General features: G+C 42.7%; 1 protein-coding gene across 1 annotated transcript in view; it reads right to left on the bottom strand.

The window, feature by feature from the left end:
* Window positions 1–1,994: 1,994 nt before the first annotated feature.
* Window positions 1,995–19,293, bottom strand: part of LOC147035671 (uncharacterized) — a 53,778-nt gene continuing 36,479 nt past the window's right edge. Inside the window, exon 4 of the mRNA XM_085869105.1 lies at window positions 1,995–2,137. Within this exon, the coding sequence (XP_085725231.1) occupies window positions 1,995–2,137 (143 nt within the window). The remainder of the gene's footprint in view (window positions 2,138–19,293) is intronic.

Genomic DNA, 19,293 nt, shown 5'->3' on the forward strand with positions numbered 1-19,293 from the left:
AGCACGGCGTATAGTTGTTTCAGCGGCCGTGTGGGATTGCTTTCTTCGCCGCAGATGTTATGGCGTTGCAGAAGTCCTGGTAAGCCTCGTCCATATTAATGGTATCGGGTGGTGGTAGACCCGTGATAGATTTGTTGGTAAGGAGGCTGTAGCGATTCCAGTCGGCCTTTCTGAAGTTCCATCGTCCCACCGGTGCGCTCGGGACGGGTGCCGCGAGCTTCAGAACAGTGATAAGCGAGGGTCGATGTTGGGACTGCAGGAACTTCTCAAGCACACGTCTGTCAGGTAGTGGGCTGTCAGGGTCAGCACTCGCAAAGGCCAGATCGGGACTCGTCCCCGTTCCCCAGCATCCGGAGAGGAAACTGGCTGCACCCTTTGGATTGTAAAGGAGGGAAAGGTTGTTGTTTGCTGCCCAGGCAGCCAGACACTCTCTGTCATTGCTAGTGGTGTTATATCCCCAGTCAATGTGCTGACAATTAAAATCGCCAGCGTAGAGACTGGGGGAGGGGAATGTGGGTAACGACGATGGCGATATCCGCGAGGATGCGGGCTTGTAGACGATGATGTTATAGTTTGCAACGTCCACACACCCACTCAATCTCGGCATCAGCCAGAGATTGACCGACGAGAGTCCAGCTCAGACTCTCGTAGACAAATGTGGCAAGGCCATGCTTCCTGCTTTTAGTAGACCCAGCGAGTGCATAGTGTAGAAAGACTAGCTTATCTGCAGAGGTGCAGTGGGTCTCTTGGAGGAGGATGACGAGGGTCCGGTTCTTATGGGCAAGCTGCTCGATGACATTGATCTTGCATGTCGTGAGGCCCTCGACATTCAGCTGCAGTATTGTGGGTCGACGGTACTTGTTGGCGGCATGGGCGCTGCCGCACCCTAAAAAGGGCAGTTCCCTCGCCACCTGCTGCTGAAAAGCCCGGGTGGAGGCTCGGATATGACAGGCTTTGTTTCGCATACTGTAGTATTTGCTACTTATAGGGGGGACCACGTGAAGGTGCCTATCTCCCCCCCCCCCCCCGAGGTATTGAGGTTGAAGGGCTAAAACTGGATGATGCTGAGCACTTCAACTGAAGACCCGGTCAGCGAGGTCTTTGCAATTGTGGCCCAGGTGTGTTTTGAAATTGTGTGTATATATATATATATATATATACACACACATGTATGTGGTTTGCTGTTGTGACTTTGAAATTGTAAGATTATTCCTCATTTCTTTAGTTAAATGTAGATGAATCAGTTGTACTACGATTGGAACATGTGCATCCCTGACCGGTGCCCGGCTCACCACAGCATGGTCCAGGGCCAGAAGGTCGTGCGGCGGCTCCGAACATGCAGCCTACTCCCAAGCCGGCCTGGGCTAATGGCTCCCACCTGACATGGCAATCAATTACCGCATATCAAGTGTCCGAAAGTAGCCCATTAAGGGCGTGTGCTGGGAAAGAACTTTGAACTATGATGGCCTGGCAACTGTTAGCGGGTGTTTTACGAGTTGGCTGCATATAGGTATACACATGGTAACCAAACGAACATGCCATCAATGACGGTAGGTGCGAGACTATAGTGCTTCTGGGAGGGAATGATTCGTGGAATAATGATGGATACCACTTGTCAAAAAGCTTTCTGAGTGGTGGGTAAAATGCTTTCGCTGTTGCTGTCGTTTTGGGGTTGTCCTCAGGCTTTTCAAATTAAGCATTAATACTTCAGAGGTCCCGAGGTGCAGCAGAAAAAGATGCAGCTCACACAGGCACTTACTCAGAATGATCCTCTATTGCCTCACTTTTCTGTTTCATTAGGGCCATAATGAAGTTGTGCTTAATGAGATTAACCTAAATTATTCATTGGTAGCTCCTGGAAAGGCTTTGCTAGGCCCAACAGCACATGCATTATGGATGATGGTTTGAGCGGTTACCGGTCGATGATGCATTGCGGTCTTTTGGAGATGCCTTCAAGAAGGCCTTTCACATTGAGCGGCTAATGATCGTCATGGTCAATTTGGCTTCAGTGTCTGATATCCACAGAAGCCTGGAGGGAGGGGGGTCACATGCACGATGTTCGATGGGGGAAGCTGTGTGGGATGGCCTATAGTTGTGTTTCTGCTTTCCTGCTGCTCTGCTTTCCCCCGAGCAATACCTAAGAATGCAGGTATTGAAACGTATTTTTATAAGATTTTGATAAGTATGTCAGCAATGCTTAACATTAAATGCCTCAAATTGTGTTTTGTTCATTTACCATTGTTAGTCTCACCTTGAAGAGGATGCAAGACGATTGCAATTCCCCCGTATATCTGTCTGCCTGCGTCTGTGCGTCAATATATTTACACTTTAAAAATGGTTTTCTCTGGAACTGCTTGTCTGATCGTTGCGAAACTTTAAACACACTCCCAATGGAGAATATGTTGTTGCAAACTCTGACGTTTGTCATTGGATTAAAGGAAAAATAAAAAAATGGACATTATTTTCTCTGAAACCGCTCAACAAAATAAAGTGAAACTTGGCTTGTGTCATCAACTCCCGATGGAGTGATAACGATGACGTCATCAGTGAAGTGGTATTCCAGCCATAATTGGGCCACAATAGCGGTGAGCCATAATCTTGGCGTGTTCAGTTAACGACGGTATTTTTGTTCGGAATGAACGCGCGTGGCGAGATGAAGCCCTCTACGAGTGATTGTGACGTGCAATATGAGTGGCTGAAAATGTGTATAAAATAGCACGGTTGAGGGACAAAATGGAGGAAGACTTGGACAAATAAGGAATCTGTGGAGGAAAGAGGGGTAGGAGAGGACACGGGGTGGACAAGATGGATACAGAAGTAAATTCTGGAAACTGGAAGGAAAAACTGGAAACTTGGAAAAAGAAAATAGAGGTGGGCTTTTGGAGGGTTAATGGGGGTAGAAATGATCATCGTTTTGGATGGGGGAGTGTGGGAGGAGGAGAGCAGATTGGTACCATACTCTCTGCAGAGCGTTGGCCATTGGGCACAATCCTGGACGGGTCACCACTCTGACACAGATTACTAGCAAGCTGGCACTCATTTTGGCAACCTCGGAAGGATGACAGGTCGAGTTAACCCCAACTGGTATTAATTCAACAGCTGAGCAGAATTAGAACTCAGGACCCTCGGATCCCAAGAGCCCACCACTCTAACCATTAAGCCAACATCAGGCATACGATCTGTGTGAACAGCTGTTTTGAAGACCTGGAGGGAGGAATGAGATTGAAGAAAATGTGGAAGTTGAGAGCAGAGGTGGGAAAAAGAGGAACGAATGAGTGGAGGTGAGCAGTGATCCTGGATTTTGGGAGTTTTATCAGAAGGGCACGACCATGTGCACCTTGTTTAGGGGGTGGGTCCAGAGCACAGAAAGAGCAGTGAGAGTCCCGTTCTCTCTCACCTGTGGGATCACCTCCATGTGTGAGTCCAATCTTCCCTTCACGGCTTCAATGTGGCACCTCACCATCATCTTATCTTCCTGTGATCTTTTGTTCTTATCCTGGTAACTCTCTGATCGCCCCCCACCCTTTCCTCTATGCTTACCTGGAGGGTTCCCTTCCTCTCACTTCCTAATAATTTGTGTGCATGTTTTGCTATGTGTGTGTCTATTCCCCCCACCGCAAGATCACTGCGATAATCTCTCCTCTCACCACCTGTTCCCCATTTCTCATTGCCTTGCTCTTCATTGAGCTTCGATATTGTACACACGATAAGAAAGGACCATTCAGTATCTTGGCTTATTATGATTTTCTTCAAGTAATGAACATAGTGTTGGCTAACTTGCCTTGTTAAGACCACTCCTGGTTTATAATCACTTTGGCAGCTCCATGATGCTCAATGATAGTTGAACCTCCATCAAAAAAATCAGATCATGTTAAGATTAAAATACTGTATCATTACAGGGAGGGCCATAAAAAAGTTAAATAAAACCAAAAGTAATAACCTGACACCAGTGACAGATATGAAAGAAATTTTTAATGTGAAATATTTGTATAATCCTCAAGTTTCAAAACTTAAACAAAGTGCTCTGTTATATGCATTTCCATATGTGTAGAAAGAGCTTCTGCATCACCTTCTGAAGGGTGTGTTGCGTAACTCCCGAGATAATCGGAATAACTAAATCTTTCCAATCAGCAATTACGGTTGGTTTCAACTGAAACACTCCCTTTGACTTATCCCCATAAAAACAACAACTCGGCGTTGATAAGTCAGGGGATCTGGGGGATGCAGGAATTAATTTATGTGACTCGGAAGGTGATTCGGATTTTTTTTGTTTGTTTGTTTTTCAGCCGAGTAAGACATTCATTAGAGGTATGGGATTTGGCTCCATCTTGTTGAAACCACAAATTTTCATAATTTCTCAACCTGTTCCATCGGTTAGTCTTCAGAATGTGATGATGACAACCTGCCATCACAGTTGCAGCCGTTTCGGTATGAAAGTCTTCAAAACAAGAGGACCTGAAGTTTCACGATGAACTTGACCGACACCAGACAATGATTTCCGGAGAGTTAAATGAAGCTTGCTTGTTCTTGCTCTTGTGGCTTTTCCAATCCCCCAAAATCAAAATTCTGTTTCTTGTACACCGCTCCTTCAACATTCCATATCCAGGTGGTGCATGATGTCATCGCTGGGTGCCGAAGGAAGAGAGTACTCAGTTTTTACTCCGTTTGTTTGTTTTCTTATTTGTCCGGGCGATAGCTCAGCCATCCTTTGAGCTCGGAAGCTGAAATTTGGAGACAAAAGTGAAGATTTGCTTTGGCAAAACCGTTTTATTTTATTTTTTGATGAATCAATTAATTGATTAATTACTTAATTATTATAGATTTATTAATTACTTATTTATTTTATTTCTCATCTGGGCAATATCAGGTACCTTTTGAACAAGGAAGATGATATTTGGATATGACAGTGAACAAGTGATTTTGGCTATAAAGAGTATTTTAAAATTTATTGATTGATCAATCAATCGATTAATTATTCATTTTTCGATGAATTATTTAATTTTCAAAAAGTTACAGATTCCGATTAAACGGTGGTGGTTGTGGTATGCTATTCGGCAATTTGATGAAGAAATTAATTATTTTGAGATTATTATTTGTTTGCTTTAATTTTGCAATTAATAAATTAATCAATCAATTATTGTACACCGCTCCCTCCTAATTCCATCTCCATGTGCTGCCTTCGGTGCCCCAGCAATGTCACATGCTGGAGGATTTGTTATCTTTTTATTTGACTTGGGGGCCGTGTACTTTGAATGTACCTGTACTTGCTCATAATCCCATTAATGTAAATATAACACTCATCAGAGAAAATAACCTCATTGATATTGAGGTCTTCATTTTCCAGTGCTTCAGATAAGCAGTTACAAAATCAATTTCCTCTTCTGTCATCATTTTCATGAAATTCCTGGAAAATCTGAATTTTGTTTGGAAAAATCCCAACGTCTTACATTCCGTATATGTCGCACTGATGTGTGAATCATTCCTGTTTCAGATAAGTCGTCTTGCATCGGCCATGGGAACAAATGATATATAATATCTGACTAACAAGGGCACACATCTCCTGCCACTCGGGCCTTGCACCGACACACATAGTCGAGAGTTTGGCTTACATAGTCACATAGTCGACTCACATAGAGTCCAAGCATATTTTTGGCTTCTTTTAGAATCTTGGTGAGCCATTTCAAGTAACCATCCGCTTCCCGGACACATAATGTATTTTATTTCGCCCTGAACACGCCAACTTCCTGGGGTTTCTGCACGTACACACCGATCATTTTGGGGTGGATTACCTCATTTCAAAAGGACACAAACACGAACATGCCATATCCTGAACAACCCATATCCACATTGTATAATGATGGAGTATCTTTCATTTTTCACACAAATACCTTTATTGTTTTGTAAGCAGGTACACGAGATGCTGGGAATCTTCTTTGTAAAGCTCTATGCACTCTCTTCGGTGACTTTATTTCAATGACAGATGTGCTGCTTGTTAAATTGTCCTGTCATTTTAATACCGATTAAAAAAAAAAATTAATCTTTGTGTCACAGGTAATCTAAAGAAATTTAAAATTTATTCACAACTATATTATTAAGAAGATCACAGCATGATAAAATGTTGCCCTTTTTTATGGTCAACCCTGTATATTATGTCAACCATTTGGAGAAAACATTTCAGGTACAGTTTTTATGCATTATTTTGAATGGGGATTTTACAGACTAAGGTGTAAGAAAGAAAAAGACAGGTTTAATTGAAATAAGTTACCCTAACAATTTGTACAGTGCGAGGCAGAAATAAACTAAGCAGATTTGATTTAAGATGCATTAACACGAGGATAATGTACAGGTGCAAGAGATTAGTATTGGCATTATATAGAGGTCGAGCCAGGTATCACTTTAAAAGCCACACACAGTTCTAGTCGTGATATCATCGAGAGGGTAATTGCAATAGAAATTGTTGAGTGTAAGGTGACCTTTAGGTATGTTTTTCTGCTCATCGAAGTCCAAACTGACCAAATCAGACAGGCCAAGAGAGCGCAAGCTGGGCAACACACTTTCGTTCACACATTTAAACTTCTGAACAAGGTTGTTCCAAGAATCTTCCATAAAATGTCCTTGGATGAATGATGTGAGATACAACATGGCTGATATGCAACTGAATAGCATCTACTTAATGTACTGTACTGTACTGTAGAAGTAAAGATGGCAGAATTTTCAACCCCTCTCTACTTCCATACCCTCTCTCACTCACTACCCACCTTCCACTTGATCATTCATATGTAAGATAAGGATTACCCAAAGAGGCCTCTTTATTCATCCTTCCCATACCACCCCCAAAGCTTGGAAAACGAGAATACGTTCTGTGATTCTGATGTACCATAATCTGTAACAGAGCGTCGGTACTACCAAAGCAGTGTCTTGGCAAGGGTTGTACTGCATGGTTTGCCGTTACCTTCCCCACAGTAGTTAGTAGTTATGGCAGGAATTTTTAATTTGTTCAGGGTGTTGGCAATTATCACTTGCCTACTCTTAGCAAAGGACATCATAGGATCTTTAACCTCCACCAACCAGTGCCGGCAGATGGGATTCCCATTTAACATCCATCTGAGGGACGGCACACACATCGATGAACCTCCCTGCCTGTGAAACACCAGGGATGACAGTTTATAACTGGGCCTGGCTGGATTTGAACCCAGGCTGGACAGTTTGGAGGCTAGACGGTGTATGTGTGCCCCTCTCGGCCATCCTGCCAGCTCTGAGATAACGTTATTGCTACCCAATTATACCAGTTAGCACTCTCAGAGCATTGCTTTGTTGGATACACCATACATGTGGATGTTCCATACAGGTATAACTGTTAGGAACTGCTACTTGGCAATGTAGACAAGCATTGCAATTGTTCATGGGATTATCAGAGCCGATTATGTACATTTGAGGAACCAGAAAACTTGTCACATTGGTGAGAGCTGCATTTCAAATATATATATATATATATATATATATATATATATATATATATATATATATATATATATATATATATATATATATATATATATATATATATATATATATATATATATATATATATATATATATATATATATATATATACAATGTCGAGGCTCGTATAAGAGTTAACACACAGAACGTACAACAAGGGGAACAGGAGACAAGATGGGCGGCAGAGGGAAGCACATTCAGTGTGTATCAGAGACATGAGCAGATCTGTAGAAGGGAGAGAGATGGGGTGGGGTACACAGGGTATACAAGATGGATACAAGGACTTTCAGATCCTTACACGACAGGGACTTTCAGGATGGAAAGCAGTGAATTTGAAGGAGGTGGGTTTGGGATAAATTAGTGGGGGAAGAAAAGATCGTGGGGTTGGATGGGGGAAGATAAGAGATGGTGGTGAACAGCTGTTTTGAAGAACTGGAGGGAAGAGTGGGATTGAAGAAAGTGTGGAAGCATGTCCCAAAGGTGGGAAAATGAGGAATGAAGGAGTCAAGGTGAGCAGTGATTCTTGATTTTGGTAGTTTTACCAGAAGGGGGTTGCTGGTGGACCTTGAGCGCCGCAATGTTTCAAAAATGTGAGGCAATATATAATGCGCGGTAACTTATGTCAACTATACTCTTCTTTGCATGTGCAAGTCAAGACATAATGAGGTATTTATAGTGACATAAGTATGCATAAAATCTACCAAGATTTGAACGGGCTATATTCTGAAAAATTTTGGAGCGTCCGTTCTGAGTCGATGAGGTCGGCGGTTTGAACCTGACCATGGCTGAATCATATCAACGACTTTATAAATGGTACATACTGCTTCCTTGCTTAATGCTCAGCCTTTAAAAACAATAGAGCACAGATAAGCAACCATAGGTTGGCAATGGTTGTGCAGGCTTTGCTGGACCTAATGGCCGACTCTGGCATTTTAAGTTCCTTGTAAGGGAACTCATCATGGAGTATGGCAGTACTCCATATGTAGGGATGGCAAAAGAAAAAATGGCCACCCCATCAAATGTATATAAAATTGTATGCTTCACAACTGTGATAGAGGGAAACCATAAGCCTTTAAAAACCATATATTTTATTCTCGAGCATTTTCATAACTATCAAGACTGATAAAGATGCCAGACTACATCGTTAAAGTACCAAATTGAGAGATCGCAAAAATCCCCGAATTGTTGAAAAATGTTATCCGGACGAGCACAATAATGGTTGAAGCAATTATAATGATTCCAATGGAAGGATGCAACATTGTCTGTTGGGTATTGTACAAGTACCGTTACAATTTTTTTAATCAGATTAAAAAAATTTAATACAACCACAATACACTCCAGCCTGTTGAATGCATTTACTCATGCACAGAGTAAGAAAATCTCCTGTAAAACTCATTGTCTGCCGTAAAGTCTTTATTGTGGATAGTGAGGCCTCACTTGGATTGTAAAGTACGACAAACGATTGTAAGGTATTGAAGGAAAAGGTCCTAATCCTTGCCAAGAAATTCCTTTGTCTGCTTATGCTTTCATTGGGGTTCACAGGGGGGTCATACCAGTTGTTAAAAAGAGCATTCTAGTCACCTTTCCATATACCGTACGTGTACTATTGTTCATGCAAATCGTGCAGCACCTCCTCCTTATGTAAATAGATGTGATCATGTGACTCATTTCGAAGGCATATCTTTATTATATGAACACAGGGAAGGGAGGGAAGAAATTGGAAATGCCAACATTGAGAAAAAGAACAGAAGGGAAGAGGATACGAATGGAAGAATCTTCTTTATTATGTATGTACAGGGAGGAAGTAACTTGAGGAAAGTAAAACTAAGGAAAGGAGAGAATGTAGGATGGTAGGAGATGGAAAGGAGGTGAGCGAAGTTTATGAGAAAAGGGAAGGAAGATTGGGTAAGTGTTTGAGTATGGGGATAGAATAGAAGGGAAAGTTCTGAGAAAGGAAAGCGGTTGAAGAAAAATTCTGCCATGTTTGTGTACAAAATAAATAGATTATTCCCAAAGTGAACAGCATCAAGGTACTGAATGTCTGAGTGGAGAAATAAGGCATGCAAATATTGGATGGCATAATATGGGAACTGGGGAGGGACTTGTATGAGATATATCATTGAGGGAGTGGGGGTTGGGGGGTTTCTTATGTGAACGCCCTTCAAAATAATTTACTGGATGATGATGTCATTCGCATCCAGACTGGGAAAAATAGAGTTCAGTCAGATAAAAAACATTTAAAAAAACACAAAAAAAATGATGTGGGGATGGAATTCCGTAAAAAATTTAAATAAATAAACAAGGTCGAAAGGAATGACAAGGTAAGAATGACACCACAATGCAACACCACAATCCTTTTACGGATTGCCATCACGCTATCTTCTGACACTTTTCCACCTCAATCGCGCAACAAACTCAAAGGGCACTCAGTAGAGAGCATACCTCAGTACCAAAATCAGACGCAACTACTTTACACATCACTGTAAAATCATTACAAATCACATTTCTACATTTCCATCACATTTTAAGTACAATGGTTACGAATCAAATCAAAATTTTGGAAACATTTCTCTTACGTCACAGAGCACGGCATGCGCATTCCAACACAGTAGCCCCCAACCCCCTTTTGGATCCGCATATGAATTGAATGGTGGGTTCATTACCAATTGATCTCTTCTAGCAGTACTAACAGCTGCTTCTAGGACCTCAGCTTTCTGGGCTTAGCAATTGGAGGCAATTCCCCACTTTTCATCATCATAAGTCCTGAACAAAGCTCTGTTTAATTAATTTTGTCTCGTAATGCTAGCGAAAGCCAGTCTACTAAATGGACCCTTGTTCAGAATATATTTTGCATTCACCATTGTCATTTCGAATTTATCAGCATTTCCATTTACAAACTAAGGCCCTCTGGGGTTTCCAAGATTCCTATGGTTCTTAAATAATGCTTCGACACTTGCTTCAGCATCTATCCAAATCACATTTACGTCCTTTCCTGCCTACAAAACAGAGATTCCAGTTTGGTGTTAGCCCATGCAGGGAAAGAATCTGTGGCCTTTACATTATCAAAGTGGCCAAGCCAAAATGCTTACACGATTCTCACACAGAACATACACAATATAATATTCCATTCGTGCATCATGCAGCCGTTCTCAAGGCATAATCTGATTACTTATAACTGCACCGAGACGTGCGTGCGCATCATGCTTTAGTTGTTGCAATATTACCTCCAACAACACATTCATGTATGACATTGCACAGTAATCTTCAGTTCCTTATCGAGCTCACAATCGCTTCTAATTCAGATGTTCACCAAGATCGAATTCACACACATCACCTCTCTATCTGGTCTTGAAGCACTCTCAACGAGATCCACAATGCACTCCAAATAGACCGCACCACAATGCCAGGGCTCTGTCTTTCAATAAAAGCTGATATATACCCAGTTGTTTGTATCCACGCCAAAGATGCAACGACGTGTGAGGAGTGTGTCATCATTTTTCCTCTGGAATCGGCGTGTGCACTTCGCCTCATCCAGAGTCTTCACAGTGTACGGTGAGGACCAATCCTTATCTCCACTTTCCGTACTTATTCATTCCCATTATCTTCAAAGTTCACAATACACAACAGAGCACGTTTTATTCCAGTGAAATCTACTGGACTTGCACACGCTCCATTTCAACACTCAGTACAACATGTAGATCAATGCAAATCAGTGCGCATACAAATCAAATATAAATACAAACATACAAGAGTTCTCTCCTTTTAACTTATGACTAAAACAAATACAGTTCTTTTCAACTTGTGCTTGAAAGACAATAAATTTCACGCTTTAGCTCTTCAGCTCAATTGATCCCTGTAGGTTGGAACATCCAATTTATGTCCTTAACACAAAACTTAACATTTTCAATCACATAGGATTCATGAATCCGTAACACCTCCACACAATAATAATGTAACAGTTTCACAGCAACAAAACTTCCAGCGAGCAGAGCCTTCAACTCTCCGTTGGAGGTTTCCAACCCCTATTGAAAACATTTGAATGCCCTGGATAAATCCTGAAATCTTAGGTGGCCTCCAACCACCTCACTTTTTGGCCTGCCACTCACAGTTCTCTTATGTATACCTCTCCTATCAATGGAGTACCACGCTACCGGTTTGGCTGAGAGATGCAGCATCCGATCTGAAGTAAGAGCAAACATCTTAGTTTTTGGCCACTTGCTTGCTGTTATGCCAGATGATGCTATTCCAGCCCTGCCGGGGTTTGTGTTCGCTGTTTGGGTGCAAAAATTGTGCTGGAAAAGAACTCTATTTCCAGATGTTGGATCAGCATACAAAAGGAGAATCTTCCATTTCGTATATATGGATGAAGAACATTCAATGATTCACTGAAACATTCGAATGGACTTCACTGAAACAGAATCCCGAAGTAATCCCTCTTATACACAATTTGACATGCCAAAGAATGGGATGGTGAGACATTTGGCAATTCAACCACGGGATGAGCTAATAAGCATGAGGCTAAATAACTCAAAACTGCAATACATGGTCACTTTGGGTGGGAGTGAGAGAATGACACAATCATAGCAAAAGTTTGAGTGTTATCAACCAGGTAATCCTGTTTCTATGCAGTGAGAAAGACCTTTTTCATCGTGAGATATTCCTTTTATCAATATGGAGGTCAAAAGATCTTGGGAAAAAGGAAATATTACTGACAGCCAATTTGACTACAGCACAAAAATTAAATTTATAAAGTACCAGCAACAATTCAACAGGTGAATATAATTGAAAATACATGAATATAATTATTTTTCTTCCACATCGACATGGGGAATGATGCAAATTGGTTGCACTCCTCCTTAACCACCTTAGACATCTGAGGCATGTTTAGTTCATGCAAGAACATGATGCCTTAGTTTATTCTTCTGGTATGGGATAATATAATTACCATTGCCTAAACTCATTGCTAAGTACATTATGTGGTAATATTCAATTTTACAAGGAAATCTAAGGTGGAGATCTAAGGTGGAAATCTAAGGTGGAGCCCATCATGCCTGCATGAACACCATACTAATTTTTCTACACCACCAAGGAAGAAAATGCAAAACAAATTTTGAATTAATGAAGGAATTTTTTTTTGTTGTTTTTTTTTTGTAGTTTTTGTATTTTGTTTTTGTTCCCTTCAGGGGAGTGGGCATGGGCTTGGTTAAAAATACACATCAACCACACAACCTTCCTTGACAAGACCCCCACCACCAACACTCCGTACACAATTCTGTACCCTATGAAACTCATATTTAATGTTGCTCACATATATGTTGTTCTGCTTTGTCATAAATAAACGTTTTGTGTTGTACTTACACACTTATTGGTTCCTTGTATCATGAAACATGGGTATAGACACAAACGGCACCTTCCTAAGTCGATCGGATACGAAGATATTACTATTTCAACGTTTCCATCATTATGCATGATGCTGTATTGGATTTAGGCAAAGAAGAAATGTCTGGAGATGATTAATTTTGCTTTCATTGGATTCCTTGGGACAGAAAACATGGGAATAGACACCAAAGGCAACATCCTAAGTGCAATAGTTTTCAAGATATGCCGATTTCATGATTTAACTAATTATGGGTGGCGGCATGGTGGCCATCTTGAATTTTGGAAACCCCCCCCACCCTTAATGAGATTCTTCGGGACTTTTTGTGGGATATCTACCAGGTCTCCCAAGTCTTCTTCTTCCTTTGGCTGCTCCCGTTAGGGGTCGCCACAGCGGATCATCCATCTCCATTTCGCTCTGTCCTCCACATCTTCCATTGTCACACCAACCACCCGCATGTCCGCCCTCACCACATCCATAAACCTTCTCTTTGGCCTCCTCTTCTCCTCATACCTGGCGCTCCATCCTCAGCATCCTTCTCCTGATATACCCCACATCACTCCTGTAAACATGTCCAAATCATCTCAATCTCACCTCTCTCACTTTGTCCCCAAACCGTCCTACGTGCGCTGTCCCTCTAATATACTCATTTCTAATCCTGTCCATCATCGTCACTCCTATTGAGAACCACAGCATCTTCAACTCTGCCACCTCCAGCTCCACCTCCTGTCTTTTTGTCAGCGCCACCGCCTCCAAACCATACAACATAGCTGGTCTCACTACCATCTTGTGTACTTTCCCTTTCACTCTTGCAGATACCCTTCTATCAAAAAATCACTCCTGAAACTCTTCTCCAACCACTCCATCCTGCCTGCAATCTATTTGTCACTTCTCTCCCACACTCTCCGTTACTTTGGACAGTTGATCCAAAGTATTTAAACCCATCCACCTTCACCACCTCATCTCCTTGCAACCGCACCATACCACCACCCTCCCTCTCATTTACGCACATGTACTCCGTTTTACTCCGACTGACTATCATTCCCCTTCTCTCCAGTGCGTACCTCCACCTATCGAGGCTCGCCTCAGCCTGCTCCCTACTCTCCCTACAGATCATGATGTCATCCGCGAACATCATAGTCCATGGGGACTCCAGTCTGATCTCGTCCGTCAACCTGTCCATCACCATTGCAAACAGGAAAGAGCTCAGAGTCGATCCTTGATGCAATCCCACTTTTACCTTAAACCGGTCCGTCATTCCTACTGCACACCTCACCGCTGTCACACTGTCCTCATACATATCCTGCACGATCCTCACATACTTCTCCAACACTCCCGACTTCCTCATACAATGCCACAACTCCTCTCTTGGCATCCTATCATAAGCTTTCTCTAAATTCACAAACACACAATGTAACTCCTTCTGGCCTTCCCTATACTTCTCCATCAACATTCTCAAAGCAAACATCACATCAGTGGTGCTCTTTCCTGGCATAAACCCATATTGCTGCTCACAAATCGTCACCTCTCCCCTCAACCTGGCTTCCACTACTCTTTCCCATAACTTCAAGATGTGGCTTATCAACTTTATACCACTGTAATTACCACAGCTCTGCACATCACCCTTATTCTTAAAAATCGGAACCAGTACACTTAATCTCCACTCCTCAGGCATCCTCTCACTTTCCAAGATTTTGTTAAACAATCTGGTTGAAAACTCCACTGCCATCTCTCCTAAGCACTTCCATGCCTCCACTGGTATACCATCTGGGCCAACCGCCTTTCCACTCTTCATCCTCTTCACAGCAGTCCTCACTTAATCCTTACTGATCCACCCCACTTCCTTATTTCGTTATCTCCACCTCTTCCAACCTTCTCTCTCTCTCATTTTCTTCATTCATCAGCTCCTCAAAGTACTCCATCCACCTTCTCAACACACTCTCCTCGCTCGTCAGCACATTTCCATCTGCATCCTTTATCACCCTAACCTGCTGCACATCCTTCCCAGCTTGGTCCCTCTGTCTGGCCAATCGGTACAAATCCTTTTCCCCTTCCTTTGCATCCACCTTCTCATGCAGCTCACCATATGCCTTTTCCTTAGCCTTCGCCACCTCTCTCTTTGTCTTGCTCCGCAACTCCTTGTACTCCTGCCTACTTTTTCATCTCTGGCTATCCGAATTCTTTTTCACCAACCTCTTTCTCCTTATACTTTCCTGTACTTCTTCGTTCCACCACCAAGTCTCCTTGTCTTCCTTCCTCTGTCCAGATGTCACACCAAGTACCTTCCTAGCTATCTCCCTCACAACTTTTGCTGTAGTTTCCCAGTCGTCCTACCCATCTTTACCACCATCCAAAACCTGTCTCGCCTCCTCCCTGAATTTCACGCAACAGTCTTCCTCTTTCAGCTTCCACCATCTGGTCCTTGGTTCAGCCTTCAGTCTCTTCCTCAACCTCACCACCAAAATCATCCTACAAACCACCATCCGATGCTGTCTCGCTACACTCTCCCCTGCCACCACCTTCCAGTCTCTAATCTCTTTCAGGTTGCATCTCCTGCTTAAAACGTAGTCCATCTGTGTTCCTCTTCCTCCACTCTTATACGTCACCCTGTGCTCCTCCTTCTTCTTAAAATACGTATTTACCACTGCCATTTCCATTCTTTTTGCAAAATCCACCACCATCTGCCCTTCCACATTCCTCTCGTTGACACCATACCGACCCATTACCCCCTCATCATCTCGATTTCCTTCCCCCACATGCCCATTGAAATCCACTCCAATCACCACTCTTTCTTCCTTGGATACACTCTCCACCACTTCATCTAACTCACTCCAGAAATCTTCTTTCTCCTCCTTCTCAGACCCCACTTGTGGGGCACATGCACTGATGACATTCATCATCACCCCTTCAATTTCCAACTTCACACTCATCACTCACTCAGACACTCTCCTCACCTCCAATACCCTCTTAACATAATCCTCCTTCAGGATTACCCCTACACCATTTCTCCTCTCATCCACACCATGGTAGAAACACCTCCGATGCTCCTAGCCTTACTCCCCTTCCAATTGGTCTCTTGTCCATGCAGTACGTCTACCATTCTCCTCTCCATCATATCAGCCAACTCTCACCACCCTTTGCCAGTCATAGTACCAACATTCAAAGTTCCAACTCTCATCTCCACACTTCTTCCCTTCCTCCTCTCCTACTGCCTCTGGACACGCCTTCCCCCTCTCGTTCTCCTCCTTCGCCCAGCAGTAACACAGTTTCCACCAAGACCCTGCTGGCCAACAGTACCGGTCGCGGTTGTTGGTAACCCGGACCTCGACCGATCCGGTATGGAAATCTGGTTTATGATCCGCATATTGATTTGGCATAGGTTTTTACGCCGGATGCCCTTCCTGACGCAACCCTCCCCATTTATCCAGGTTTGGGACCAGCACTGAGAATGCACTAACTTGTGCAACCACAGTGGCTGGGTTTACCCACCAGGTCTCCCAGGTCACTGTGCAAAAATTCAGCTTAGACACCGAAATTTCGACCACGAATCCTCAATAAAAGGGACTACATAATGTCACGAGTCAGGTCTCTACATGGTCACAGAAGCCAAATTGACTCTCCCAAAGGAATGATACACATTTCCCCTGGTAATCCAAAATACTTTCTTGCTGTGATCCAATCACAAAGATTAGCCAAGCGATAAACCATTCCAGTTGTAACTGAAAATTCACTTGGTATAAGTTCAAATGTTTAAAAATAAGTAGAGTTGCTGGAGCAGAGTGAGACCATTATGTATTATATTTCCCATCTATAAGAAAATAGGCATGAGAATGATGGACGGAGGTATCCTTCTCAGACCACCTTCGGTGGGCAATGTGCTGTAGCTGGGAAATGCATTCTCCAACCTTTGCAAGTTTTAAAAGAAATTTGATTGTTCACAACAAATCGTATCCATATCATAAGATAAACTAAGGTGATTTGCAATACCGTCTTCCATCAAAGGTGGCACAATTTCTGCTCCATGTAAATTTTGGAGTTTTGGTGACGTTCACGTTTCCTCAATTATCGTAAAAGATACTATAATAATGTTTTTTATTGTCATACGCAAAAGTAGGAACAGAGTTAGCTCATTGAAAAATAATTATGCATTAAGCCAATAATTAGTACACTCGTATTTACAATGTGGCTGACAGTAAGGCCTTGAGCAAGAGGAAGTTGTCCAGCCTGTGTTTGAATCCCAAACCAGCTATAAACTGTCATCCCGGTGTTTCACAGGCAGAGTGATTCATTAATGTGTGTGCCATCCCTCGAATGGACATTAAACTGGGCGTCCCGTCTGATTGCATTAGTTGGTGGACGTCAGAGATCCCACGGTGTCCTTCGTGAAGAGTCGCTGAGCTATCGCAACAGCACTGAATAAATTACAAATTCTTCCCCTAACTACTGCTGGGAGAAGGATGGCAAAGACCTCAGTGTGACCCTCGCCAATGAACTGCTTCAGCAGCACCAACTCTCTGTGTCAGAGTATGGTGTCTCAGATCGGATTTGCATGAGTTGTCCAATTGGCGTGAATGGTATGTTGAACATACAGGCATCCATGAATCTAACAAACTAAATAATTGCAAAGAGAATTTAAACAATTCCCTCTGATAAATAATTTTTCATAAAAGTATTTAGCATTTCCTCGAAATCTCTTTCGAGAAAATTACAAATAAAACACAGAAAAGACACAAATCTTATGTTGGGAGCCCGGGTTAATATATTCACTCATTTTTTCAGTTTTGACCAAGGAGGATGTCCGAGAAGTTGTTAAGTTGACGCATGTAAGTTGAATTGATGTTAGGTAAATGGAGTGACATGGCTTACAGTTTCTTTTATGAAACGAAGTGACAAAATAATTTTCTGCTAAGGCCCACAGGACATCCTTTGTTGTGCCTCTTGGACCATGTCATGGTGGAAATGTAATTCCTGAAGCCGAGACTAGCCTGAGTGCTGTCCCAGTTTTGCCTCGGTACAACACTAGTTAGCTGAAACCGGCCACAGGTGCGGAAAGTCAACTTATTGACTCATCCATCAATACCCTGCATTTATGCTGCACCACAATGTTGCTCTGTACCAATATGCAATGTGCTGCTTGACCCCTTGGCTACCTCTTGTCCGCAGCTCAATTCCTTTAACTGCCCGTGGGGTTGATTAATTTGTTTTTCCTCAGGAGATCGGTCAATCATGAGAGATACCAGCGTGGCAAACACCTCACAGATCATTATGTGACTTTTTTGTGTTTAAATTTTTTGTTGTTTTTACAAGATAGAAGGCTCATGGTGGAGCTGCCACACACGCATCTCACACGCATGGAAATACAGATTAATATGCAAGACTGTGAGATGATGGAAGGCCACTGAGATTGGGGGAAGTCTTTGAGGACAAGTCTCCAGTGTACTCTCAAGTCTTTGAGGACAAGTCTCCAGTCTACTCTCATGTCTTTGAGGACAAGTCTCCTGTGTAGACTCGTCTTTGAGGGTGTCTTTAGTCTAGTCTCAAGTGTTTGAGGACAACTCTCCAGTCAAGTCTCAAGTCATTGAGGACAATTCTCCAGTGTCATCTCAAGTTTTTGAAGGCAAGTCTCTCGTCTCGTCTCATATTTGAGGAGAAGTCTCAAGTCTTTGAGGGCAAGTCTCCAGTCGAGTCTCCAGTCTAGTCTCAAGTCTTTGAGGACAAGTCTCCAGTCGAGTCTCCAGTCTAGTCTCGTCTTTGAGGACAAGTCTCCAGTCAAGTCTCAATTCTTCGAGGACAAGTCCCCAGTCTAGTCTCAAGTCTTTAAGGACAAGTCTCCAGTCGAGTCCCCAGTCTAGTCTCAAGTCTTTGAAGACAAGTCTCCAGTCTAGTCTCAAGTCTTTGAGGACAAGTCTCCAGTCTACGCTCATGTCTTTTGAGGACAAGTCTCCAGTCTACTCTCAAGTCTTTGAAGACAAGTCTCCAGTCTAGTCTCAAGTCTTTGAGGACAAGTCTCCAGTCTACTCTCAAGTCTTTGAGGGCAAGTCTCCAGTCTAGTTTCAAGTCTTTGAGGACAAGTCTCCAGTACAGTCAATTTTTTGAGGACAAGTCCCCAGTCTAGTCTGAAGTCTTTGAGGACAAGTCTCCAGTCTACTCTCACGTCTTTGAGGACAAGTCTCCAGTGTCGTCTCAAGTTTTTGAAGACAAGTCTCTTGTCTAGTGCCATATTTGAGGAGGTCTCAAGTCTTTGAGGGCAAGTCTCCAGTTTAGTCTCAAGTCTTTCAGGACAAGTCTTCAGTTGAGTCTCCAGTCTTGCCTCGTCTTTGAGGACAAGTCTCCAGTCTAGTCTCAAGTCATTGAGGACGTCTTCCAGTGCAGTCTCAAATCTTTGAGGAAAAGTCCCCAGTCTAGTCTAAAGT

This window comes from Eptatretus burgeri, chromosome 1, assembly GCF_056783735.1.
Source record: "Eptatretus burgeri isolate ZD-2024b chromosome 1, Ebu_testis_v1, whole genome shotgun sequence".
Classification (NCBI taxonomy): domain Eukaryota; kingdom Metazoa; phylum Chordata; class Myxini; order Myxiniformes; family Myxinidae; genus Eptatretus; species Eptatretus burgeri.